This window comes from Cyanistes caeruleus, chromosome 6 (genome assembly GCF_971803275.1).
Source record: "Cyanistes caeruleus chromosome 6, bCyaCae1.hap1.1, whole genome shotgun sequence".
NCBI lineage: Eukaryota > Metazoa > Chordata > Aves > Passeriformes > Paridae > Cyanistes > Cyanistes caeruleus.
This window is the reverse complement of record NC_141706.1, coordinates 5290984-5318665: the sequence shown is the minus strand read 5'-3', so window position 1 is coordinate 5318665 and position 27682 is coordinate 5290984. Positions and strand designations below refer to the sequence as shown.

The 27682-nt window shown below is 42.0% G+C and overlaps 1 protein-coding gene across 6 annotated transcripts; it reads right to left on the bottom strand.

Moving 5' to 3' along the window:
- Nucleotides 1-83: 83 nt before the first annotated feature.
- On the bottom strand, nt 84-27051 carry LOC111930493 (mitotic checkpoint serine/threonine-protein kinase BUB1 beta). 6 transcript variants are annotated; one of them, XM_086894609.1, is made up of 26 exons: nt 26966-27051; nt 26472-26577; nt 25692-25981; nt 24970-25023; nt 23329-23490; nt 22924-22983; nt 22554-22698; nt 21633-21829; nt 21374-21552; nt 21066-21259; nt 18290-18384; nt 16287-16513; nt 15899-16011; nt 15288-15385; nt 14944-14996; nt 14061-14145; nt 13561-13672; nt 12785-13074; nt 11702-11883; nt 9578-9724; nt 9305-9420; nt 8872-9033; nt 8037-8179; nt 4811-4982; nt 4355-4461; nt 84-647 (listed from the first exon to the last, which is right to left on the bottom strand). In XM_086894609.1, exons 5-26 carry the CDS (start codon nt 23469-23471, stop codon nt 458-460), a joined length of 3210 nt encoding a protein of 1069 aa, XP_086750735.1. In that variant the 5' UTR covers nt 23472-23490; nt 24970-25023; nt 25692-25981; nt 26472-26577; nt 26966-27051; the 3' UTR covers nt 84-457. The 6 variants fall into 6 exon arrangements, with proteins under 6 accessions (XP_086750735.1, XP_086750733.1, XP_086750737.1 ...); XM_086894607.1 differs by lacking the exons at nt 25692-25981; nt 26472-26577; nt 26966-27051 and having other exon boundaries at nt 24735-24978; XM_086894611.1 differs by lacking the exons at nt 24970-25023; nt 25692-25981; nt 26472-26577; nt 26966-27051 and adding an exon at nt 24516-24720.
- Between the last annotated feature and the right edge of the window lie 631 nt (nt 27052-27682).

Sequence of the window (27682 nt, the reverse complement as noted above, 5' to 3'; positions counted from 1 at the left end):
TTTCCAGCCATGCAGCAGCACTCCTACATGGATTCTAAATGAAGTCTTTTGAAACCATTTGATAGCAATGTTAAATACGACACTTGCTACCAAAACACAACTTTATTGATTAAACACAAATTAAAAGACCAACAGAACACAAGACAAAGACATTTCAAAGAGTGTGGTGCAAGTTAGGTGCTAAATTTTTAAGGAGCTGTACAAGAAGGGAACTAGAAGGGCAGGTGGCAGTTAAGACAAACAATTTTTTCTCGCAAACTGCCCCAACACAGAAAGGTTCATGTAGAGAGGCTCAGGAGGTTTTCTATGCACTCATGCAATAGAAACATTCTTGAGCAAGTCTCATGTGAAGTATTGCAGAAATGGCTCCAATCACTCTCATATTTACATTTGAAAACATAAGAAAGCAACAACAAATTCCTCTCTAGAATACAAAATGTGTTTGTCTTCTATGAAGTCACTGGAAGTTCACCAGGAGGAAAGTTTCTCCCACAGCAGCTAAGGTCAACAAAAGTCGTTCTTTGAAAGAGTTGTCAAACATTTCACTAATTTCCCCTCTCAACTCACTCAGCAGAGGTACTGTGGACTTGCCATCTGCATTCAGAATTCTCTCAAAAAGTTTACTCCAGAAATCACTGTCAGGGGTCCTAAAACAAATAGAGCAGTGTTTAGTGGAACAGTACACAACACACACATGTCTATCAAGATGTCTATTGATATTCAGCACTAAACATCCTACGAGAACCACGCCTGAAATGATAATAATTTCACTCACAAGAGTAAATATAAAGGAAAACTAGGAATGTATTATTCATTTTATATGTATGAACCCCATTCTCTTTCTCCAATAAGTTTCTGAATAGTAGCTACAAAGGTCTAAAACAACTGCTTATACAGTTACCTCTTCTAGTATATCTGACCACTACCACCATTCACACCAAGCCATGGCAGTTTTAAGTTTAGAGGAATTATCAAGAACATTTTTGAATCAAACAACTTGGGAAACTCCTTTCATGAATAAAGGGCAGAGGTAAATCTTATTTACCCACTTGCAAGATAACAGGGCAATATTAAAGGAAAGCTGCAAGAAAAATTAAAAAAAAAAAAAAAAATTCAAAAAAAAATAAAAATGGTGGTTTAGAGCCAGTTTTGCTTCCTTTTTTCCATGCCTTCCATCTGCCAGACTTCTGTACAGATAACATTTTGGAGACAATTAATAGTAATAAATCCCCCCTCTCCCAGATGTACCCACATAACATGAATAAAAAGGTTAAGTGACTCATTTAAGTCTCAGAAAACTGATATTAGAGCAAACCCTTTGTTCTTCAGTCTTGCACTGCTACTGACTACTGAAGCACTTTTCTCCCTGGAGCTAGGAGTTACAGTGGCTTTGAAACAAATTATCTGCCTCTGCTTTAAGTGACTCACAAAACAGCAGCAGCCAGTCTCAGAATGAATCCAGCCTGTACTATTTCACTGGTAACTCTTATATTTGCTAAAATAATTAAGTCAGTGCAGAACCTAACCAAGAAAAAAATATGCAAGACTTGAGTCCATTTTCTTAGTGGGATTAGATGAGCAAGAGATGTGGCAGAGGAGATAAAATGTTGGTAAGGAGGTGTAGTGTAAGGAGTTGAGTGACAAAAATAGTCCTAAAAATTCAAACACAGCTTCTATATCCTGCCTCACATAAACCTGCACTGATGAAGTTTCCTAAAATAGTACAGTGAAAACAGAAAAAAAATCACCACATCCATTCTTTAATAATGGTAAAACTTCTCCCCTGAAAAACAGGCTGTCAGCATATACTCAGAGGTGAAAAAACCAACTTGATCAGAATGTACATTCTACCTTCTCCTAAATCTCTACCACAGTGTTTCAGTGCTTTCCATTCATTCTGTCACCTTTTAAGTGGGTTCTATTTTATTGAATGCCATTGACCTTGGAAGAAAAATGTTGTGCTCTGCCCTGCAATTCCCCATGGTTTTGGTATTTTGCTGAACTGGTAGTAAAATCAGTAACTCTTGCAATCATTCTGCTATATCTACTTTTGTTTAATAAAAATAATTAAGTCCTGTTTAAAAAGCTTTCTTAAGATAAGAGGGCCATAGTGGTTGTATTTAACACCAGTCAGCCTTCTAGTAAGAAGCCCTCTTTCTAGTTGTCAATATCTGAATTCTCAGAACCTTTTTTGAGGAAAGTTATTCTGTCAATACAATCCTTGGAAAAACAAAACCAAACAAAAAAAACCAACAAACCAACAATCAAAAAAAACCAAAACAACCCCCCCCCCCCAAAAAAAAACCACAACCCTCCAAACAAACTCAAATGAAATTCAAAAAAATAATAAAAAAAAATCACTTTCCAAATTATTTGGAGAACTCTGAACACAAAGGATGGAAGCAATGTCATCTTTACAAAAGTAGAATTACTAAAAGCATCAGGAAGAAGGATCCTGTGTCTTCAGGGGTGTTACAAGTGTCACCAGCACACATGGCTGTATGCAAAGGATGAAGAACAAAACTGATCTCCATCAGCTGACTCTTCTCCCAGGGAATACTTAATTGTGGAGCCTCTTCTGGTGGATGAAGGCTCCCTGCAGCAGTGAATTTGCTAGTCACAGATCAGTGGAAAGTTTCAAACTGACTAGAGGAAGTGTCATCAGTCAATAAGAACCAGACGGACTAAAAGATCCATGGGTGAATGGAAATGGATTCAGTGCAAATTCCTTATTCCCACATAATGAAATGCCTCATTTATACTGTTGACATAAGACTTCAGTACAATGTGTAACTAAAGCACCTGTGCAGACATTTCTTGGAATAACTTACACTGAAAAGTAAGTATAGGTGATGAATGATAAATCTAAAACACTTTCAGAAGCAAAGCAGAAGAGAGGGTGGCAAAGAAATTCCTTATTTGTACTCTGAACTCCCAGATTATGAACTGATGCATGCAGGTGAGTAAGAAGCTATTATAGCCTGGTTCCAGCTCCACAGAATTCATGCCCAGCCTTTACCTTCTTCCTGCTGTGTCTCCTTTAGCCTTTCACAGGTCTCACTCCTCAAGTCTCCCTCAAAGTTCTACCTCGGGCCAAAATCCTACTTTTTACGATCCAGCATCCCCAGTTTTGACTACAATTCCTTTCTAATTAACCTCTCCCCTCCAAACTCCACTGACAGCCAGCCCTATCCTTCCCAATTCAGACTTACAATTCCTCCTGTTCCAGTTATCCAGACAGTTACTGCTCTTTTTCCCATACCTACATCCTGATCAGGTCCCTGACACCATGTCCCAGCCTTTTCAACTCAGTCATTATGCAGCTCATTTGCAGTAGTTTCATTTAATCTCTTACAGAATTAAATGAAGGATATCATAGTAGAAAAACACACATATACCCAGTAAAGATAAAAAAATAAAAGAAAAAATAAAAAAGGCATTTTTTTCCCTCTGTACACAGCTTAAGAAGATTGGATTTTTTTCCAAAGGCTAAATACAACAAACTGGGAGATGCAAGCAGTGCAGGTTGCTAGGGAACTGGACAACTCCCATGCTGGTAGTAGGTTTTCTTAAAGCAATGATCCTAGGAGTGATCTGTGATCTGAATCAGACACCTGTCCAGCAACTGCTGTCATGAGTGCAGAGTTCTGGAAAATCCTTATGAAATGCCAAGGCAAAACACCTGCAGTATTTGCCTAACAAAATAAACAAGTGTTCAGTCTAAGAACAAACAAAGGGCATGGGAAGGCAGAGCAGACTTATAGCCAAAACACACGGCTAAAAGAGAGCAGTAGAATTTAATACTTGAGACAAACAGAAGCTTCAAAAAAGCAGCTGTTTGCACACTTACATCTTAGATGACAGTTTCAAATTTTTTTCTTTGCTGTACAAGTGTACTGTTTTTACAACTGTTACACCCTCCCATTAGTGATTTAGTAGAATGAAGAAAAAAAGAAGAAAAAAGCAAAGCAGAAAGCCAAACTAATCCATTTCTGAGTTAACATGCTCATGTGATCTTTGCCCCCCTCACCACCCACCCACTTAAAAACTTCTCCAAGCTTGATCTGTAAGTTGCAGAGAGACTAAGTCAGTCTCATCTGAAAGGATGGAAAAAGAAAAATCATCTCAACTAGATTATTCATATTCAACTTAAAATTGTCTCCTACACAGTGCTGAGGCTATCAGTGAACAAGTCCAACAACTTCACAATTTCAGGCTCCACAAAACTAACACTTTTTGGCCAAAACAGCCCCCAGTTATTGTATGTTCTAAGGTCTGAAGATAGTATCACTATAAAGTAAATGAAGTTAGATGTCCCTTCTTTCCCAGCACCCCCCTCTGCAAAAGGACTTACTTTGTTAAGTTTTGGCTGATTTTCCAGATGGAATTCTCCTGATAGACCTGGATATGATCTCCAAACAACATCAAATGGACTATATCTGCAATGCCAACCAAGTCTACCTGTAATCACAACAAACATCACAAAGTTCAATGTCTATCACTTTCTGCTCTTACTGCACACATTTAAGTTGGAACCATTTTTGCACCAGAATCTTCCAGGGACCTGTTGAGCAAGAAAACTTCAAAAGGTAAAATTCTGTTTTCACTGTAGGTTTCTAAATAAATACAGTAATTACAGTCACTGAACAGCACTGCTAATCCTTTTACTTAATGCCAGATTCCAACAAATGCAAAATTCTCTTTATTTGGTATTTCATCAGAGCTTTCCACAGCACATGTAAATTTTAACTTAAGAAAGTGGGTTTTGTAAAGGAAAGAAATTAAGATGTCCTGCTAAACAGAGACTAACCTGATAAGGATGAGAACTTTCTGCCAGAAGCTGTTGTCCATGAGGGGTCTGAGCCGTGGGAAAGTTGTAGGGCAAGCTGACTCGAGGCATTACCCTCAAATCCAGACTGTGAGAGAAATCCACCACTTTCAGAGCGTTTGGTACCTCCTCATTGGAAAACGCATCGCAGATCCTGAGCAGAGGAAGCACATGAGGCAGCAGACAAGCCAACAAACTTTTTCTTTATTTAAGAATTAAATTTAACAGCACAGTGAAGGTGAGTCTTAGCCATGTCAATGCTCCCCTCTGATGGCTGCTGTCAGAACTACTGCTGCAAGGGCTGCCCTGGATGGCAAGGGCTCAAAGCAGGGAGCTTAGGGATGATACTGCTTTCTGTACAGTAAGCAATAGGAAACAATAAAGGGTTGAGGATGATGCTAATTTTGTATTTGTCACAGTTATCTGAAACAAAGTTTGTGGACTGTGGGAATAGTGTAATGCCTTTTCACTGCTCCTGAAATTATGAGCCAGACAGGTGATTAAAAAGGGGTTACCTTTTTAAAGATCCTTATGGTGCACAACACACCAGATGAAAACTGCCAAAGATGCACACATAAAGCATATTCAATTTTTATATGTTTATCTAATTAGCATAACTGAAAAGAATGCCCAATTAGAGACATAGGTGATGAGGTAATTCCCCCCCGGTTCTACCCTTTTCTGAGCCATCCCCCTCAGATAGGAACTAAACTTTGTATATGAAAATGTGTCTTGAAGAGCTGGTTTTCAACCTTTGCTCTCAGAGGGCCTAACCTTGGACTCCAAGGCTTGGAGCCACTGGGGAATTTATTTTGTCTTTCTAACAGAGTAGGTAAAATGCTAGCTACAAATGCAATAATAGGCTATACAGCTACAAATATACATCCGTAAAGAATATAAAAAATAGATAAAAGCAAAAATGAAAGAATCAATTTGGCATCTGTGTAATGTTTTGCACTTCTCCCTCTCCTTCTAGATCTCAAAATACTTGATACAAAAAAAAAAAAAAATTAAGCTTGATAATACTTTCACAAACTTCTCCTAGTCTACAGGTGAGGGAGGACAAACCAGAAGGGCAGGGAGGAGTATCTCTATCAACAACTGCCAAGCCAACATCCACATAGCTCTCACTACTACTCTTCTTACATACTTATATGCTGTGAGCTTATTTTGTAATTTATACTATGCACTTGTCCTTTTGCTATCCGAAAACCACAGTCATCTTTTTTGGCAGTTGTTTTGTATTTGCTACAGAGAAATCCAGCAGGAGATATCCAAGTTCATCAAGCCACTGTAAGATCAGTGACTTCCAAAATAGGATGCAGCACCCCAAGGGGTGTGCGAGACAGCCCATTGCAGGATGTGAAGAAAATATTAAAACTTGCATAGTACAGGTATGTAATTTATAAATAACAATGTAAATAAGTTATTAATAAAATAATCACAAATAAATTATAAGTAAAATATATAGTGAGCATGCATGTTAGATGTCTGTAGGCTCAAAGTAAATTTAAATTTAATAGCTGTTTTTAACATATTGGTGATAACTAAAAACAGCCACAGTGAATTTATGTAATGGAATTAGATCTGATTCATTAGACATTCTGGATGCTGGCTTCCCACTGATGCCCAAAGATTTTAGCTTTTATGTATTTTTCATGTATTTGTAGCTTTGTAGACTGTTAAATGCCTCAGTGTAACTCCCAGTACTTTTCCAGCTTTCCTTCCGACAATAAACAGGCGCTTATTGACACATTCCTAAAATTTTGTTATGTCTTCCCTGTTTCTCCAAAGACATTTTATTTTGTACCACATAATCACAGGCATAATACAGGTAGGTAGAAGGGCAGAACCCAGGTGGGAGATTACCTAAGCAACTGCTCCTCTCATTGGACAATACTGGCCAGTTATTATAATTGCCTGATCTTATCAATTGCAAGGATCTAATGTGGGGCACTGTTTTTCACCATATTGTGTACCTGAATGCACACAACCTTTAAGTAAAGGCTGGCTTTCATATTATCATTCTTAACATGGTATTTAATTTCCAGACATCACCACATTTAGTTCACAGATCACATTCCAAGGGATATGCAACTTTTTCCCATGTTATGTTAATAAAGCTTAAAGAATAAAATTAGGTCTATGCATCAAGGTACAAGCTGGACTGCAGAGGAAGCAGAACACTTTGTTTAGGGTATCTGGATACTCCAGTCCCACCTGTCTTATGTCTTCTAATTTCATGGGTTACAGATATAAAGGCAAGTTACAAACCATATTGAGTTAGTGGTCCAGAACCTTGGTAAAGCACAAGCTTAAAAACACAGGTAACTGAAAAATCATTTTGTTGAGCATAAGTTTTACAACATCCATATATACTGCTTCTACAGCAGGTTTTATTCCTAAATTAAGTGTTTTCATTTTTATCAGAATGCACTGGAGCCTAAAATACCTGGACTGTAAAATCATGACTATTTTGCCAGTGGGCAGGTTCAGCACAAGAGGCACAGAAACCAACTTAAGGAATAGTGTCATTTTCTATAATGCAAGATTGTAAAGAATTACACAAGGAGAAGCTCAGCAATGCACCTCATCATTGCTACTAAAAATTGCCTACACCAATTAAGATACAGCACCAGTTGCCCTAAGACGTCACCATCCTCCAGAGCTGCACAGCAGCTGGGGAGCTCCAGTCACAGCCAAGCACTGGAGAGCCCCTCCCAGAACTGGGAATTCCAATGGGTGCATCCACCCACAGGCAAAGAGACTTCCGACTGTGCTGGGACAGGGTACAATAAACAAGCTCACAGCACTTCCAGTGCAGGAACATCTGGGGTCAGCCTCCTCCTGGCTTCCTCCCAAAGCCTGGCCAGGGCTCAGGGAACAACCCAGGGAGTTGCCTTTGCTCCTACATCCCCAAACCCAGGTGTAGCCATATCTGGTTTCTAAATGCAGGAAGGTGAATACATGTGTCAACAGTAAGTAGGTACATAGATCATATTGCTAATGATTCTTTGTTAATGAGTGGATGCAAATATAACATTTGGTTGGAAAGTTTATCTAGAGGTCAACTTTGCCTCAGGGCCTGTTGTTGCTCAGGGTCTCAGTACTTCAGAACACCAACTCAAGGGGAAAAGTTACAGCAGCATGGGAGCTGTAGCTGAAATGACTGTTCTGTACCCTCCCATATTCATAGGCAGAGACAAACCTGTCTCCCAGAAACAACACCTCTGGCCTCAGATCTCCATGGACAATCTCTGCTTTGTGCAGCCTCTCCACCACATGCAGAAGATCATGAACAACCAAGAAGATTATTTCCTTTGTGATGAACTTGCGGTCACGGAGAATATCCTGAAAAGACAATAAACATCTATCTCTGTACCCTTCTACCTCAGATTAGGTGAAATATTTATAGCTCACCTTTCATTTCATTATTCATCTGTACAGAGGTAACAATCCCACCTTAAATTCACTATAATCACATTTTGCCCAGACAAAATTACAATAACTGTAAGCTAGGAAACAATATTATTTTGTCCAGAATCGGACAAAAGATCCAAAGGAGGGGGAAATTGAACTAAATACTGAAATCACAATTTCAGTCCTATTTCCAGTATCCAACAATTCAAAATGCATTAGCAAGACTTTAAGTGTGAATCATTCAAGATTAAGACATTAATTGCTATGACTTTGCTGTAGCTGACTGGAATGTATTGAAAGAGGTCAAGTTAAACAACAGCTTTAGATACAAATTTTGCTTAACATGTGGTTCTTGGCTCCAGTCCTTTATGACTCACAGAGACAGAAAATGTGAAAAATTGGTTCAAGATTGTCTCTGAGAAGCACATGATCTATGAATGAGAAACCAGACCCAACTGAGGCACAGCCCTGATTTGTACACAGATAAAGACCAGAGTATCTGTACTGCAGGATTAAACAGGAGCAGCTCTTCAGCAAGGAGCATAACACCATTCCAAACTCACTACTGGCACACAAGCAGGAGTTTGGAGCCTCCCATTATCCTTGTTCTGTCTGTTACTGACCGTGAGCGTGAAGCAATTTGTATCCTTGTGCACAATGGCACAGCCATCCTGGTACAGGTAACAGCTGCAATTCTCACTGAAGCTCTGGTCAAAGTCAGAATTCAAACGCTTCTGTAACTCAAGGGTGATATAAAAATCCCAAGGCACAGGCTGAGAATACACCTACAAGAAGGTATGTAAGAAGAACATTTATTTTTGGAATAAAGTGAAAATTGCTTATTTGCATATTCTTCTCATCCTCTTTTTTTCTCCCCTCCCACTTGACCAAGGAAGACATTTTTCACCATCAGAAACTTTTAATCTAGATCCACAATTAGGAAGAGGACTTGAAGTAGCAAACTTCCTGTATGCAATTCAGAAATTAAGAGTTTATATTAATGGATGAGATTTTACCAGTTCACACTTCTTGTACAATAACCATCATGTGTGTTACCTTTATCGCAAATCCCTTTGCATCCCACTGGAAAATGCCTCCAGTTGGAATGGCAAAAAACATCTTGTATTCTTCATTGTTCCAGTATTCCATTTTGATGCAGTAAGTCTCATTTCCTGTGTTAAAAGTTTACATTCATAAGCTGTCACAGTAAATAGCTGTTCCCAAGTCATTCCCCACCTGCACCATATAAAACTAAGAGGGTAAATATGAACCATAATTCAAGCCCATTAGAACACAAACTCTGCACTGCAGAGGGTCTGGCACACCTACCAAGCTCAACATCTTTCTCAACCTCCATGTGAGGCACAGCTCCAGTCTCCAAGTGAAAATCTGGAGAAGCAACCAGTGATGATAGCACAGAACCTAAAAGCTTTTTACGCTGTTCAGGGCTCCACAGGAACTGAGCCACATCATCTCCTGAGAAAACAAACATGAAGAGATGAGCTGAAATTGTGTTAACTCTCTGCAACTTGGTTATATCTGTCAGTAAAAGTAACCTGGATACTGGAAACTTTTGATCCACATTCTGATTTACTATTCATCTCTTAGCAAGTCAACTCATCTCTTTCCAATAGCTCTGGGAAGTCAATGTGACCCTTGTCTTTAAAACTCCCTGACAGACTTTCATCATGAGGTGTCAAGGGTTTTACTGTAGCATTATGCAAAACTTATCTTTCACAAGAGACAAAGGTCTGAATTATTTCAGCCACAGCAGAATTCAAACTCATTCTGCAAATTAACACTCCTTTTTTAAATCTATGCCCAGAGGAAGTGATTAGTTTGGGGGTTTTGCATTATGGGGTTTAGGGAAATTTAGTCCTTTGATTACAGCAGAGGTTTTATGTAAGAAAAAGTTGGACTCCAACTCTGCTGCCCACTGCAATGTTAAGAATTTAATGGCTTTTAGCTCCTGGAAGACACCTGTAGGACTGGACTCATTTTCCTTCGTAACAGAACATATGGTCATTCAATAGATGAGTTGATCTGTAAAAAAAATCAAGGTAGCCTCAAGTGTTTACTGTGCTTGATCATTTGAGATAAAACACAAGAACTAGATGGCCTCTATTGCGTTCTCCCAAATGCTATGGCTGTAGTGAGGGAGAACATTTTAAACTTTCACAGTACACAGGTAAGAACCAGACCATCTGCTGTAATGCCCATACTTATTTGAAAAGCATTGCAGTAAGTTCTGCTCAGAAAGCAGCTCTGTGAAAGATCTATGAAACAGTGTAGGGCAGAGGCTACAATGTGTTCCAAACTTTTGCCATCACAAACCTAGGAAATTTACTGACATATTTTGCAGGAGTAAACTGACAGACATCTGAAGTAATTTTTACTCTTTACACAGTACTAAGAATTACTACACCCAGGGTGAGAGCTGCAGTTCAAGCGAGATGTGCAGAAATCAAGAAACAAAGCAACTGGAGAGATCCAAAGTTTAAGAAAGGACCATTAAAACATCTGAACAAATGCTTTCTTATTTTCTGAAGAGATTTCCCATCTTGCTCTAAAGTTTAGTATATATGATAAAAAGAAGACAAAGATCCATCCAAAATATCCCAGCTATTTCAGTGACATCACTTCTAATTGTATTTTTATTCCAAGTCACAAGCATGCTTCATCAAATTAGTCTGCAAGCACATGAGAACATAACTCTCCAGAGTAGATACACTGAGTCATCAAATACACAATTCTAATAAAGCAAAATCAAAGGAATTAAAGCAGGTTAAACACCTTGAAAACCATCATGCTACACATCTAATTCACAAGCCAGGTTTTGAAGGCTTTTTGTGACCATTTCTGGTAACTGTAATCTAAATATTTAAAACAAGAGCCTTTAACTAGAAGAAAAATAAGCAAAGAAATTGACTATTTAAGTACCAGTACTGTTTTCCCTCAATAGGAATAAGAAGAATACAATGAAGCAGCAGAACAGTTCACAGTATAGTTAAAAAGCAAATTTAAACCAAAATTATGCGACTTGCACTAGACTCCAAATTCGTATCCATCCTTTTCAAAGCAGTAGCTTATCAGCACATCAGGAGACACACAGTATGATTATAGAGAAAAAACAAAGACAAACCAAAACAAAGCTACCTTAGAAGTTATTACTGCCATCCAATCCAAATTTTTAATTTTGGAATTTGACCTCATTACTCCTACAAACTTGCCTGCTTTACTACCCTAAGTAACTTCTCTGTCACCTTAATACTGACATGCTAGGGATGCTGACAAGCATCCTGTACTGCACCTCACTATTGCTGCAGACAAGGGAGACAAGTTCAGTCACATAGTAATGGGAAACACACAAAGCAGAGTGGGATACAGGAAACCCCCACGTTTAGTGACAGCTGCAAGTTATTTGTTGTGAGTGAAAGTCAGGTTAGTACTAACCAGTAATGTTTCCACCTCCAGAATCAGTAACCACTTCAACAGGCAAGCTCTGAGCCAGCTCCAGTTTCTCACTGATCTGCAGGTATTTAATAGCAGACATTTGTGTAACAGAGGACAGAGAACCTCCCGAGACTGAAGAACCTGATGAGCGAGTATCTTCCAGGCTTGCTTCCATGATCGGGCTGTAAATAAAGCCATCAACTACTCAGATTTCCCAAAGATACCAGTTGTAGATAATGTCAACCCAGGGCCTAGGAGAGGATATTGTGCACACCCAGATTTAATTAACATAAAGAAATTCTTTCCCATCTCTAGCAGAAAGCCAGAAGTCATGTCAGAGCTTCATTTCAGTTTTAATGATTGATTATACTCAGAATCTTAGTCTACAGATAATTTTTTTAATCTTCTCTTCCACCAAATTCACCTGCTACAACAGAAGACATCCCGAATATTTAGCACTCCCTTTGCTACAAAATTTCAGTACTTTCAAAGCAGTGAAGGGTTGGGTGGGAAATATCTCCTCCTAATTATAATCAGTAGGGTTTTCAAGGAACCACTTGAAAAAAAAACGCCTTCAGAATGGTAGAAATGTTTAAATACTAAGAGCCAGCAAATACAACATAGCTCAAGATTAAGAAACTCCCCTACAACAGGTGTTTTTTCTTCACAATGCCAAAAAAGTTTTTCTTCTCTCCAATTTTTTTACTCTGTAGAAGAACTAAATTACAAACAAAACACATTTTATATGGTCAAAATAAATGCAGGGGCCTATGACTATAAAAGGAAGTGGTGATTCTGCTTTTCATGTTTGATAATGAAGACAGAATGCATTTATTAATTTCGCTGCAAGTTACTTGGTTAAGCAAACTTGCCCTTAAAGTCCCACAGCAGTAATGCTGAAAAGCCAAGGGGGCTGCTATTACCTCTTCAATCTGCTCAAGGCAAAGGGGACCCTGAGCTAAAGAAATGCCTCTCTCCAGGATATTCTGGTCTTTTCAGAAAACTCCTTCCTTAGCAACACTAAAACCACAACAGTGAAAGACATGCAGAAGAAGGGGCTTAAGCTCTTTTACTGTTAATTACCTCAGTTTTTTTACACTGAGAGCTTCAGTGTATGCTCCTTCACACACTGGTGTCTCCTGAGTCAGAGGTGCACTCCTGGATTCTGGACTATCTTCTTCCTTCAGTTCACTCTGAGAGAAAGCAGGAGCTGGGACTCTCTGAGCCACCACCCCGTGGAAGGGCGTTGAGGCCAGGTGGGCAGCCCTGTTAAAGTCACACGTGTCCTCTGGGTTGGCACAAAGGGTCTTGTTCTTGTAGGAGCCTGTCACAATTGCATCCTCAGCCAAACGTTCAATTCCATTCAGCTCATTCTGAAAAAAAACCCAAAAAACACAGTGAAAGCCTGCAGATTTTATGACAAATTTTTCTTCAGTTAAAAGCTGAATATTTCCCTTCCCTCTCTTCCACTTCACCTCCATCCAACATGAACAGGACATTCAGTCTTCATGAAATCTATCATAGACTCCCAGAACAGTCTGGGATGGAAGGGACCTCAAAGACCATCACCCTCCACCCCCTCACCATGGGCAAGGACACCTTCCACATGTTGCTCCAAGCCCCATCCAGCCTGGCCTGGAACACTTCCTGGGACAAGGCAGCCACAGCCACAAGATGATATTTCCAGTATAATCTCATCATCACCCCTGTTCCATTACTGCCATGCCAGGCAGCACTTTGGAAGCCTTGCTTTTACACATGATGCCACTCCAGCCAAGCTGACTCAGTGTGACAGCAGCACAGGCTGCCCTGGTGCCTCCTGGGCAGGAAATCTGCCATGGGCTGAACTGTTTCCTTACACAGGCTGCTGCTGCTGCTGCTGCTGCGCTTTCCTTGGCACTCAGAGAATCCACAGGCTTAAGAACAGTGAGAGGGGGACGGGCACTTTTCCGGCTACGATCTGCTGAACAACTAAGAAGAAGTTACAGTCAGTTACATTTTTATTGGAGCAGCTTCCCAGCTCCAGCAAATTCCTCCCAAGAGTTTAAGTCTATGGATCATCTCAGTCAATCAGTTTCTACTACGGAACTAACAGGAAGCCACAGATACAGCTCTCCAGAATGAGGGAAGGTTATAGAGCAGTTTAAATACTTCTAGGCTGAAGATGAAGAACAGAAGAGCATTTCCTCATCATGGCCTATGAGTAATTAAATAAAAAATACCAATATAAACAAAACAAAACACAACACACACCCCCACACATCCCTGCAAGAAACAGTTATTTCAGCTGCTACAGCAGGGGCTTTGGTGCTTCCGTTTTCCTTCCCTCTGAAATCATCTAGGCCTTGAATAATTCTACCTTATGTTCTGATTTGTCAAAGTAGAGGATTCATCAAATATAGAGAAAAATGGAGCAGCAGCTGGTGGGGGAAGCAGACCTGCATCTGTAAAGAAAAACCAAGAGGTTCTTTCATATCCACAGTTCTTCCAAAACAGCCTATACAGCATTACTTAAAATAGTTAATACCCAGTCTTAAAAGTCCTGTTCCTAGCTGGAAGTTACAGACCTGGTGTATAAAGAAACCTATTTAAAAAGCTTGGTTTTGTCAGGTTAATGAACTACCCCTTTACCACCATATAATGTGAGCTAACTTGTTGGGGTTTAGACTATGCTTCAGAATCTGTACAGTTTTCTGCAAGACTGCCCTCATTTCTCTGTTCCTCCTTAGAGTTTAAAAACGCATTTCCACTGTGGCTATCTGGGAGTACATCAGGAGTCTGGATAACCTCTGTCAACAGCAAGAAGAGACAACTCTGATCAGAAGTAAAGTTCTTCAGGATGTGAACTTCCCAAAAAAGCTTACCAAAATCAACAATATACAATTTCTGGCTGTATTCCCCTAGCAAAACATCTGAGGAAAAGGGACTTAAAAGTAGTTGTCAATCTAATGATAGCATTAAGCTCTTCTGAGATGTCAGTAAGACTGCAAACAAGAAAGATGGAAGAAAACTTTCCTGCTACTGAAAGAAAAACGCTCTTTTGCTTGTAAGTCCTTTCAAATAGTGGCAGTTCTCAGATGCTCCATGTTTTGCCCAATATGGTAAAAAGCACTACTAGCACACACAGTCATACTTCTAATCCATCTAAGCTTTGGGTTTTATTTTGCTGCCTTCTTGGTATTCATGCAACAATGCCCTTTAACAAAACCTTCTCATTAATGGTAAAAACTTGACTACTTTACCCTTAGAATAAGATGATTTATGTAGTTGAGTATCTTCATAGACCCGGAATTCACTGTAAAAAAGATCAAATAAACAAGTTTGTTTTCTACAGACCTTCACAAATCGTAAGTAAACTCTATAAAAAAGGCAAGCCAAGATGACAAATGCCACTTGCAAGAAGTTAAGATTCCCTCAGACAAATAACCAAACACATGGAGAAAGAGCACAGATCCTGGTTACAGGTTGATGCCAAGGCTATATTCCGTTCTACCTGACAAAACAGGCTGTTGGTGATCCATGTTACTCGGCGTAAATACATAGCCTCACAAGTGTTCTTCCTGCTGGCTAAAAAATCCTCTATTACCTTTGTGACTGAGGCTGTTTCTCCCCATGTTCAGTTGCACTGGAAAAAGTAAATCCTTGCGTTCCCAAAGGTATGGAAGCTCCCATTACCTCTGCTGCCTGTGGAAACAAAGCTGCATTTTGGTTCTACAGTGGTAGAATCACAAGCCAGGCAAAAAGGTTTGAAAGACATGAAGATAATCCCACATACTCATTAAAACTCTGATAGATAATGGCTGCCTTTAGCCGCTTTTATTTGCACTTAGCATTACCTACATGAAGCAAGTCCACTTTTATTGCATAGTGTAGTTAAAATGCAAAATTTATTCTTTGCAACCATATTTATACTTTCATAGGAGATTTTAGTTACTCTTCAACTGTTAAGGACACATGTAAGCAGTTACATAGTCACCAAAGTCACAAATATGTTTCATTATTTAAAATTCTTACTATAAAGACATTGTTTGGCAAACAGGGAAGGAAGGGAGAGAAAGAAAATATACTTTACTAGTGAAGAATTCTTTCAAAAGAGGTTTAAAATGTGTTAGAATATAGGAAATGCTTCCTTTTGGCTTTCTTGGGTACTTCTATTTAAAACTACAGCTACTTGGAAAAGAACAATGAGGACAATACCTGTTCATGTGGTTGTTGCTGCTTGTCCTCTTCTTTCTTCTTTAATTTCTGTTCCAGCTCCTCAATTTTCCTTTGTATTTCTTCCTTCTTTCGTTCTATGGCTTGTATTTCATCTAAGGAAAAAAGACCTCTAAGGCCCGATGCCTATTTCACATACAATTGGTGGCTGCAGCCTAAATTGTCAAGGGGTCGAAATTTCTGGTGGTGTTTCCCTGTCCCACAGCTTCCATGTAAAGCTGTTGAATGTGTTACTGTCTCTGTACCTCACAGCAGCTAAACAACTATTCCAGTAGAAAAAAGAAGCAGCTGCAATCACAGACAGAAGCAAATACAATTTTATGATTCCATCTGGAAAGATTTACTTGCTTCAGCCCACTTTGGAACATACCTTCGTCTTTCTTTCTCGCTTTCTTCCTGTAGATTTCAGCTCGGATCTCTTCGAAAGAGAATTCATCAACTCCGGCATAAACTTTCTCTTTGCAGTACATCACCATCTCTTTCTTTGCCTGAGCGTCCTGCTGCTGATGCTGCACTCGCTGCAGTGGGTCCTCCCGCTCCTCAGGTTTGCGAGTACTTAACACACAGTTTATGCTGGGCTCAATTTTGCAGGGGGTCCTGAAAAATCAGGAATTTATTACTTGGGCTTTGAGAACTTCTCAGTAGCACAGGAAAGCAGGCACAGGAGACAACAGGGATAATTTCAAAACCTGGTTTTGGAGTAGTGTAAAGACATTCTGTTCTGTGCTTAGAAAAAATATGCAAGAAAATTGGAATGAGTAATACTAAAGGCCACCATACTACTCAGAACTGTGTGGTAACTAAAACAAAACAAACAACAAAACACAAATCCAACCTAAAGTGTTTATAAGGTCCAGTCAAAAGCAAATAAAATTTTTATGATGCCTGAACTGCCGTGCATCCTGAAGCAGGATCTGTTCAATTTAGTTCCATTGAGCTGTGTGACCACAGGCATGACAAGTCCCTAAACTCTGGTTTGTAGGATGGTTATCTGGGAGAGAAGTGACACATAGGAAAAGGGACTTAAAAATGGAAACTCTTGGGCCAGATAAAACATACATGCTAATTTCAGGAGAGAAGAAGCAATGCCAACACCAGCAATCCAGCTGACTTAAGCTGGATATACTCACATCTTGGCGAGATCATGAGACAAAAAGGTGTTCTTAATGTCTGGGGTTTTAAAGCTTTATTGCAGAAGTCTGGGTATCAATACCAGGATAACAACAGGGCTCTTCTGCCTGGATGAAAGCTGATGGCATGATTTGCATCACATTTACACAGTTTCAGCATAACACTTCCACATTTGGCAGGTGACCGTGGTATCATGAGGAAATTGATTCAAAGATAGAAAAAAACCCAAAACTACTTTTAAGATTTCAACTACATAATCTAAACCTACATAAGAAGACTCTGCCTAAGTTGCTCAGAGCTAACTTAGCCTGGTGTTCAGTTCTACCCACACCTTCCCTCTCCCTGCTCTGCAAAGCTGCTGCCTTTGGAGTAACAAATCTTCATTCAAGACATACCAAGAGATTTACCAGTGTGGCATCAGTGACTTTCAGGAGAAAGAAACAATCTTACAGTTTAAACAGGAATGCAGTTTCTACACATTCATCAACTAAACAATAGCACAGCCAAGGTCAGAGCCATTCTGCAGCCCAAGTGCAATCCGTGCTGCTCACCACCCCTCAGCATTCCTTGATTCCATGCAATTCAACCTGTGGGAACTGTCTGCAATTCCCAACAGCCTCTTCCACTCCTCTCTCACAAGGAGCCTGTCTATTCCCTGGCCATCTTTAGCCACAGAAAGGCAGAGCAACCTTGCAAAAGAATGTGTTTTCCTCTGCTCTAACTAAACCACCCCATCTCCTGGGATTTATCAGCATTTCAGGGAGCACTGTACAAGCAGCACACTCACTCCTCCATGACCTAAGCAACACTGTTGGCATGGCAACTCTGATAGCTTATTTCAGAATAAAACTCCAGATATGCTGAGCACAGAGTTCCCAAGACAGAAAAAATCAGCCACAAGTCTGCCTCAATTTGGAGCTGCTTCACAGCAAACAGCACCCTAAGACAGGTAGCTTGTGGTTTTGTGTAAACACACTAAGTTAAGCCATTAAACTCATTAGCATATATAAATATGATATAGGCTTCCACATCATGAGCAGCATTGAACACTTCCCATGTCCTTATGCAACCTCTGCTGAAGCCTCTGTCATCAAGCTGCAGCACTAATTGCTTCCAGGCTGACAGATTTTTAAATTCTTCTAGCTTAGGAGAAGCTTAAGTACTTGGCAAAACAAGTCCCAATTTTAGGAAGCAGCTTTGAGAATTCCAAATGCAATCTCCCGTCTCAGACTCAAAACTCACATTATTTGTGGCTGAGCTGACTCGTCCACATAGGGGGTGAAACTGGGTAGGGGGTGAGCCACTTCCAAGCCAGAGCTCACAGTGCTGCGAGGACGCTGCGGAAGGAAAGGCAACATTAACAACTTCAAGATTCATTCCAGTCCCCACACCCCTCTGCACTCTGCCTCTCCCTTTTCCTCATCTTCTGCTCAGTTGCAGGTTTTCTTCTACAGAAAATTAAACTTGATGGAGACTTTGCCAGGATGAATTCCCTTCTGACACAGCCACAGCCCAGCACCTGAACACTGGCACCCAAAAGGCAAGGAACACTCCTCCTCCTGCGTGTCCCCACCAGCCCCGGTTCCTGTTATCCTGAGCCAATGTTTTATACATATTGAGGGCTATATACACACATTATCCTGCTCAGGCTGGGTATTCCAGCTGCTTCTTATTTTACACAGATGCCGCAGTTCTCCTTTGACAGTCAAGACTGTCCCAGTTCTAAGATAAGATTCTAAAGATAATTCTTAGATTCTAAGATTCTCTCGTCCACGAAAAAGAACCAGACCTGGAGTTTGAGTTTTTTTTTCAATTTTTCCATCAGAAGCTGTTTCAGTACCACAAACATTTCAGCACCTTAACAGCATCCAGGATCTATTATTTAGAAGAATAGGTGTAATTTAGTTTGAAAACACACTACTCTCATCTGCTATTTCAATTCCCTCAGACTCATCAGCACAAAAAGTTACATGGTGGGAATATTTCACAAACTCACTCCTCTTGTCCATCATTTCCCAAACTGCTTCCTGAGACACCTTGAAACCAATAAGACAAACCCCTTCTTCCCTGTACAGGTTTTAGTAGCTCAGAGCAATCACCAAAGGTTATTCTTGAACTGCCCTTCAGTGGAATGGAATTAAACATCCTCAAATCTTCTGCCACAAACAGGATATTTTATTTCATTCAATCTAAGAAATTTCATTAAGAGGACAGCAGAGACTACTCTAAGGGCAGACATGAAAAGCAATATGGAAGCATTTGAGGACGAGAATTAATGTTTTAAGCAGCACAAAGAGACCGGTAAAAGAAATTTTATACTAATAATTCCTCATCGCTCTTCTCAGCTATATTAAACCTGTGCTTTACTGAACTTGTCCATTCATTTAACCAAACTGCTTTTTACCTGAAAAGAACGTTCCTGGAGCTTCCATAAATTTTAGCCTGGCTGCATCCCTCCCTCATTCCAGATTTCATTACCAAGCTTCACTTATAACAACATCCATACTGAGAAGATGAAATTATTTTCATCATCTTGATACCTAAGGTTTTCAGCTTTTATGTATTCTTCATTATTTGTAGATCTGTAGACTGTTAAAAGCCTCAGTGTAACTCCCAGTACTTTCTCACTTTTCTTTCCCACAGTGAACAGGCACTTATTGACACATTCCTCAAGTTTTGTTTTGTCTTGCCTGTTACTTCTCCAGGGACATTTTATTCTGCACCATGTCATCACTGGCACAATAAAGGTAGGGGAGGAGGGCAGAAGCCAGGCAGATTACCTAATCCTAACCAACTGCTCCTCTCATTGGACAATATTGGCCAGATACTCAAACTGCCCAATCCTATCAATTCTAAACATCGAATTCTGAGCGCTCTTTTTTCCCATTTTGGGTACCTCAAGGCTTTCAAGACTTTGCTTTTAACATTATCATTCTAACATGGTCTGGAACAGTTGGTGTTCTGTTTCCAGGCATCAATCTCGTGACTTTCTATTCTTCTTTTCTCAGCTACAAGGAACATGGCAACACTGGGGGTTATCTGAGCACCTGTGAAACAAACCTGATCTCACAGGATTGATTCCCTTCAGACAGTGTCTTGCATCACTTCTCTAGAACAGCCCTAAACACCTGTAGCACAGCTGCTGCTTTTGATGCTTAGTTTAAGCCATTGGAAGCTACTTTCTGTCATCCTGTTGCCAGGATAAATATTCCATTGATACAACACTTGAATTCTTTTGATCTGCACTCTTCTGTTTCCTCACAAGCACTTCAAAACAAGACTTGCAGAACGTTGTACATGCCTTCTTTGCACAAGACAGACAACAAGGTCTTCCTTCAGGTTGTATTTTCCAATGTAATTCAACTCTTACACTTCTTTCTTACAGATTTAACTAAGGCCTGGCTTCTCTCCCCTTCCCTGGCTAACATTTTCCCTCTTACATTGCTCTTCTGCCCTCCAAACTCTTCAGCAGGCCACCTCTGCCAATTCCTTTGCTTAGCAAGAACTTTCATTTCTTGATTTTAAAACTCCACAGAGATTTTAAACCTTATTCTAGCAATATCACCTTGCTGAACTTGAACAGAGTACACATGGCCAGGGACTCATTAGAAGGAGAGTGATCGTTCACAAGGGCATGCAGTGACAGGACAAGGGGGAATGGCCTTAAGCTGAATGGGGGGTGGCTTTGGATAAGATACTGGGAAGAAATTCTTCCCAGGGACAGTGATGAGTGCCTGGCACAGGTTGCTCACAGAAGCAGTGGCTACCCCAGCCCTGCAAGTGTCCAAGACCAGGTTGGATGGGGCTTGGAGCAACTTGGGCTAGTGGAAGGTGAAACTGGATCTTCTGTAAGGTTCCTCCCAACCCAAACAATGTCACAATTCTATCATTAAATCTGTATTTGCAACAGGCACAAACCACAGGCAAAGGAGAAAGACACTACCTCTGTCTGAGTTTAGAAGACATCAGCTTACACACAACTTCCTCTCATTCCCCCGTTTACTTTGAGCATCCTTACCCTGCCTGAGTTCCACGGTCCTGCGCTGAGCTCATTCTCCTTGGCCCTGGGAACTGGAGGTGCTGGCCATGACTGTGCTGTAAGTGTGGGAATCTCGGGTCCAGACACAGAATTTTCATCAAACACAGCAAAACTTGGAGCATTTGGAACTTGCAGAGGAGCCCGAGGCTGGCAGCTTCTGTTTGGGTTCATGGCTACAAGCAAGAAGATTTATATCAATTACCTTCAACAGTCACATTCAATTGCAAATCTCATGTTAAAGAGATGAAACTCCTCCAATAGCAAGTTGTTTTAGCTCTTGAATATACCTTTAACTGCATCTCCCACACGACTAATGGGGGCTCTCACTTTCTTCTTCCCTCTGCCTTTGAGATCTGCCAGTGAGCTTCTCTGAGGCTCTGCAATTTCCAGCAATCCCATATTGTCCCCATCAGGACTTTCCTCAAGTGCCAGTAGTGTCTGCCGAGAAACACGGGCCTGAAACTGCCTAGAACAAAAACATTGGAGAAGTCAGGATAACCTTCCCTATCCCAGCAATTCAGATAAACACCTAAGTTCTTCCCTTACTTGTGATGAGCCTGCAGTTTGTCCAAAGGCTCAGCCTTGCGCTGGAGCCCTTCCTGGAATATGAGATCTGCTTTCCTGAAGCTGCCCCTGGCCTCGAGCGCCTCTGCCCAGGTGATGTAGAGCGGGGCCAGTGTGGTGCCGATCTCCTGGCTGTGCAGGTAACTGTACAGATCCAAGGGCTCATTGCAGCAATCACCCTGAAACAACCCAAGTATGTCTGTAATGACACGGAACTGCAGAGGGACCCAGTCAAAATCTGCATTTCAAGGCCTCCAGCAAGACCCCAGTGACTTCAATACTAATCTAACAGGAGCAGCTGTAAGGCCAGTACACAGAATTTTATCATTTCTTGTTTGAATGTTAGGTAATTCAATGATTGAATTACACCATATTAGTATTCATGAGAATGAATTATTTTAGCTTCAGATGAAGTATAGCACATTCCTTGCCAGTTTTGGAGCTGGTAAATTAGCTCAGTAAGCTAGAGCTGCTTTGAAAAGAAGTAGACAACAAAAATTATAGCAATAGAGAGACTGGACCATAACACGCTTAGCTAGGTTTAGAGTTTAAAAGGATGTGGCTAGAGACTAAAATATCTGGTAGAACAAATATATTTTAGTTGTTGTATCTTTAAACCACTTCTCTTTCTCCATAAATAAATATTTGAACTCTATTTATTCAAGGCAGCTTTTCCAAAACAAAAATATCTGGAGTTTGTAGCTGTCCAAAGTGAACAACCCTAAAAAATAGTCTGGAAATGAGATGCAGAATTCAAGAGTAACATGTTTGCAGAAAAATATATCTAATATAGCATCTTGTTGTACAAGACTCTCGTCACCAGAATCAGCTTAGCTGTGTGCAGACATTATGACAAGGTCCCAAGGAAAAGCAGCACCCAAGAGATGTTCCCAAAACACTCACAAACTTGAGCCAGAGATTAAGATAGCGAGGATCTTTGTAGTATTGCTGCTGCCCATGGAGGGCTCTCACTGCCCTTTCCAGAACTGCTGCGAGGTTGCCATCCTTGCCACCCCCAGGGAAGGCCTGCTCTGTCCACTTGATGTACCTAGAGACAGAATGTGTTCATAGCAAGTCAGTTCTTAACAAGCACCTATAAAATATAAAGACATTAAGAAAAAAATAGGCATAACACTGAAACATAATCTAATATTTAAAAACAATTATAGAACTTAGCTTTCAATGAGTTACTTATTAAATTAGAATGTGTTTCCCTTGCTTTTACAAGGATATCTGACTGTTCAACTCTTTTCTGAAAGAAAAGGAAACTTACCGTTCCCACACATCCAGAGGATCATCTCCAGAGTAAAATCGTATTTCTGCTTCAAACTCCCTAAAACATAACATTATTCATCCAATAAATACATTTGTATCACTGTATATTTATCTTGCATATTACAAATTAGGAGTTAATTATTTATTAAAAAGCACAGCTAAATCTCCCTACTATTTGCTGTTTAAATGCTCCATTGCAAACCTAAAAAGTTGAAGTCTCTACTACACAGTACCTGCAGTGAGTAGTTCTAAAATTCTACAATGTGGTAATAGCAGACATCAGTTATCAAACTTATTTTATACCTTTTTTTAATTCCTATGAGACTAATGCAGTTAAAGAACACATAGATAAAATGAGAAGGGAGGATGATAAGGGAAAAGGAGCTGTTATAACATCACTTACTGTTTTTTAAGCTGCACAGCAGTGTGGCTGGAGGAGTCCTGTTGAGCCAGTGCCTCTTGCAAGCTGGACATCACCCGCCCCTGCCTGAGGGGCTGCACATTCTCCTTGCTCAGCTCCCACTCGTGGCTGTCCTCCTGGGACATGACCACCTCTCCTTTAATCCTGCATTCACAAGAAACCGACACCTGTAAGGCTGGGTACTGACCTGAAACCTGACAGAGACGGCTTTCCTCAGCCCATTCACCCCGAATTTCCTGTGCAGCCAAAACACACCGCTTAGATACCAAACTTTTAGAGGGACTTCAGCGTTTAATTCCCCATTATAGGAAATACATGAAAAAAGAGCCAATCTTGACAATGAAGAAACGCACGCAGGCAATCTTGGCAGCAAAAGCCACTAAGATTAACCCGTCTCCCTCCCCAGTGATAGCTCCATTCCCTGCCCCGAGATCCCCCAACCTCCTCACGGGGGCTGCAGATGGCTGCGCTCCGGCCACGGGGAGCCTCAGCCAGCCTTAGTCAGGATCCTCTGATCCTTCACCAGTCAGGCGAGGGGTTGCAGCAGGAGGGGGACACAGCCGAGCCTCGACCCCTGCCCGGCAGGGACCCCCGCTGGCACAGAGGGGAGGCGAGGCTGTTGGTTTCCCGGGACGCACCGCCCCACGCCGGGACCGGGCACCCCGCGCTGTCCGGGCAGCCCCAGCGCCGTGCCAGGCAGAAAAAATACGGCTCAGAGCGCCACAGCCACCCGCGCTATGTACCTCATCCCCTAAAGCCCCTCAAGGATCCCACACAGCCCCTCAGGCCGCCTCCGCTCTCAGCCCCTCAGAGCTCCAGAAACACCCACAGCCCCACACACCTCACAAACTACAGCCCCTCACGGATCTCCGAGCGCCCCTCAGCCCCGCGCACCCCACAGCCCTCAGTCGCCCGCCCCTCACGAGTCCCGCAGCCTTCAGAGGCCCGCGCACCTCACAACTTAGAGCCCCTCCACCCCACAGGGATGCCTCAAACCCTACACACACCTTACGACTCCTCAGCCCGACAGGGATCCCACAGCCCCCCTCAGCCCTTCACGGATCCCCGAGCGCCTCTCAAGGACCCCACAAGCATCAATTCCATGCACCTCACAGCGCCGAAGGCCGCCTCAGTCCCTTATGGACTGCACAACCATCAGCCCCAAGCACCTCGCAGCTTCTCAGGGACCCTACAGCTCCCGCAGATCCTCGAGGGCCCGTCGCGGCACACAGCCCCTCACAGACTCCAGAGCCGCTCAGCCCCTCCCCCAGCCCCACCGGCGCGCGCGCGCCCCTCACGGACCCCACAGCCCTCAGCTCCGCGCATCTCACAGCCCCTGAGGCCGCCTCGGTCCCTCAGGGACCCCACAACCCTCAGCCCCCGCGCACCTTTCACCCCACAGCGGATCCGCGCACCGCTCACGGACACCACAGCAGCGCAGGCCGCTCTAGCACCGGGGGCTGCCCCAGTTCCACGAACCCCTCCCAGCCGGGAGTAGCGCACACAGCTCCCAGCGAGCCGCCCGGACCGACACAGGGCCCCAGCAGCGTAAAAGCCGTAACGGCGGCGACGCCTCGGAATTCAAACCTCTCCCGCCTCCCCATTGGCCGCGCCCCGCCCCACCTGATTGGCGCCGTCCTGCGTCACCTCGGGGCATCACGGGAAATGAAGTTTCCGCTTCAACCGCAGCGCCGGTGGGAAAAAATAAGAAATTTTATAAATAATGCGCTCGCAGTTAATCTCATCTAAAAGGAATGCTCCTTTTCCCGCTCGCGTGTGTTCCTGCTCTATTCTTCTGGTAACAGCTAGCACCTGCTGATTCCCCACGTTATTTCTCTGACTCAAACTCATCCTGTCATTTTTCCTGAGGCGCTCTCCTCATGCAACTGGCCATGAGTTCTGCTTTCGTATCACAGAAAACCTCACTTTTTGGATATCCCTAAATAATAAATAGTTTGACACCCCCAAAGTGGCTCCCAGAAACAGAGGGCTGCATTAATATGATGCTCAGTCCCATTAGTCACCTTCTCTCTGCAAGTATAAAAGGAAGTGGTGATTCTGCTTTTCATGTTTCATAATGAAGACAGAATGCATTTATTAATTTCGCTGCAATTTATTTGGTTAAACAAACTTGTACTTAAGTCCCACAGCAGTAATGCTGAAAAGCCAAGCGGGCTGCTATTACCTCTTCAATCTGCTCAAGGCAAAGGGGACCCTGAGCTAAAGAAATGCCCCTCTCCAGGATATTCTGGTCTTTTCAGAAAACTCCTTCCTTAGCAACACTAAAACCACAACAGTGAAAGACATGCAGAAGAAGGGGCTTAAGCTCTTTTACTGTTAATTACCTCAGTTTTTTTACACTGAGAGCTTCAGTGTATGCTCCTTCACACACTGGTGTCTCCTGAGTCAGAGGTGCACTCCTGGATTCTGGACTATCTTCTTCCTTCAGTTCACTCTGAGAGAAAGCAGGAGCTGGGACCCTTTGAGCCACCACCCTGTGGAAGGGCGTTGAGGCCAGGTGGGCAGCCCTGTTAAAGTCACACGTGTCCTCTGGGTTGGCACAAAGGGTCTTGTTCTTGTAGGAGCCTGTCACAATTGCATCCTCAGCCAAACGTTCAATTCCATTCAGCTCATTCTGAAACAAAACCCAAAAAACACAGTGAAAGCCTGCAGATTTTATGACAAATTTTTCTTCAGTTAAAAGCTGAATATTTCCCTTCCCTCTCTTCCACTTCACCTCCATCCAACATGAACAGGACATTCAGTCTTCATGAACTCTATTTATCATAGAATCCAAGAACAGTCTGAGATGGAAGGGACCTCAAAGACCATCACCCTCCACCCCCTCACCATGGGCAAGGACACCTTCCACATGTTGCTCCAAGCCCCATCCAGCCTGGCCTGGAACACTTCCTGGGACAAGGCAGCCACAGCCACAAGATGGTATTTCCAGTATAATCTCATCATCACCCCTGTTCCATTACTGCCATGCCAGGCAGCACTTTGGAAGCCTTGCTTTTACACGTGATGCCACTCCAGCCAAGCTGACTCAGTGTGACAGCAGCACAGGCTGCCCTGGTGCCTCCTGGGCAAGAAATCTGCCATGGGCTGAACTGTTTCCTTACACAGGCTGCTGCTGCTGCTGCGCTTTCCTTGGCACTCAGAGAATCCACAGGCTTAAGAACAGCGAGAGGGGGACGGGCACTTTTCCGGCTACGATCTGCTGAACAACTAAGAAGAAGTTACAGTCAGTTACATTTTTATTGGAGCAGCTTCCCAGCTCCAACAAATTCCTCCCAAGAGTTTAAGTCTATGGATCATCTCAGTCAATCAGTTTCTACTACAGAACTAACAGGAAGCCACAGATACAGCTCTCCAGAATGAGGGAAGGTTATAGAGCAGTTTAAATACTTCTAGGCTGAAGATGAAGAACAGAAGAGCATTTCCTCATCATGGCCTATGAGTAATTAAATAAAAAATACCAATATAAACAAAACAAAACACAACACACACCCCCACACATCCCTGCAAGAAACAGTTATTTCAGCTGCTACAGCAGGGGCTTTGGTGCTTCCGTTTTCCTTCCCTCTGAAATCATCTAGGCCTTGAATAATTCTACCTTATGTTCTGATTTGTCAAAGTAGAGGATTCATCAAATATAGAGAAAAATGGAGCAGCAGCTGGTGGGGGAAGCAGACCTGCATCTGTAAAGAAAAACCAAGAGGTTCTCTCATATCCACAGTTCTTCCAAAACAGCCTATACAGCATTACTTAAAATAGTTAATACCCAGTCTTAAAAGTCCTGTTCCTAGCAGGTGGCCAGCAAGCCAGGAGGAAATGGATTCAAAGATAGAAAAAAAATGAAAAAACTACTTTTAAGATTTCAACTACATAACCTAAACCTACATAAGAAGACTCTGCCTAAGTTGCTCAGAGCTAACTTAGCCTGGTGTTCAGTTCTACCCACACCTTCCCTCTCCCTGCTCTGCAAAGCTGCTGCCTTTGGAGTAACAAATCTTCATTCAAGACATACCAAGAGATTTACCAGTGTGGCATCAGTGACTTTCAGGAGAAAGAAACAATCTTACAGTTTAAACAGGAATGCAGTTTCTACACATTCATCAACTAAACAATAGCACAGCCAAGGTCAGAGCCATTCTGCAGCCCAAGTGCAATCCCTGCTGCTCACCACCCCTCAGCATTCCTTGATTCCATGCAATTCAACCTGTGGGAACTGTCTGCAATTCCCAACAGCCTCTTCCACTCCTCTCTCACAAGGAGCCTGTCTATTCCCTGGCCATCTTTAGCCACAGAAAGGCAGAGCAACCTTGCAAAA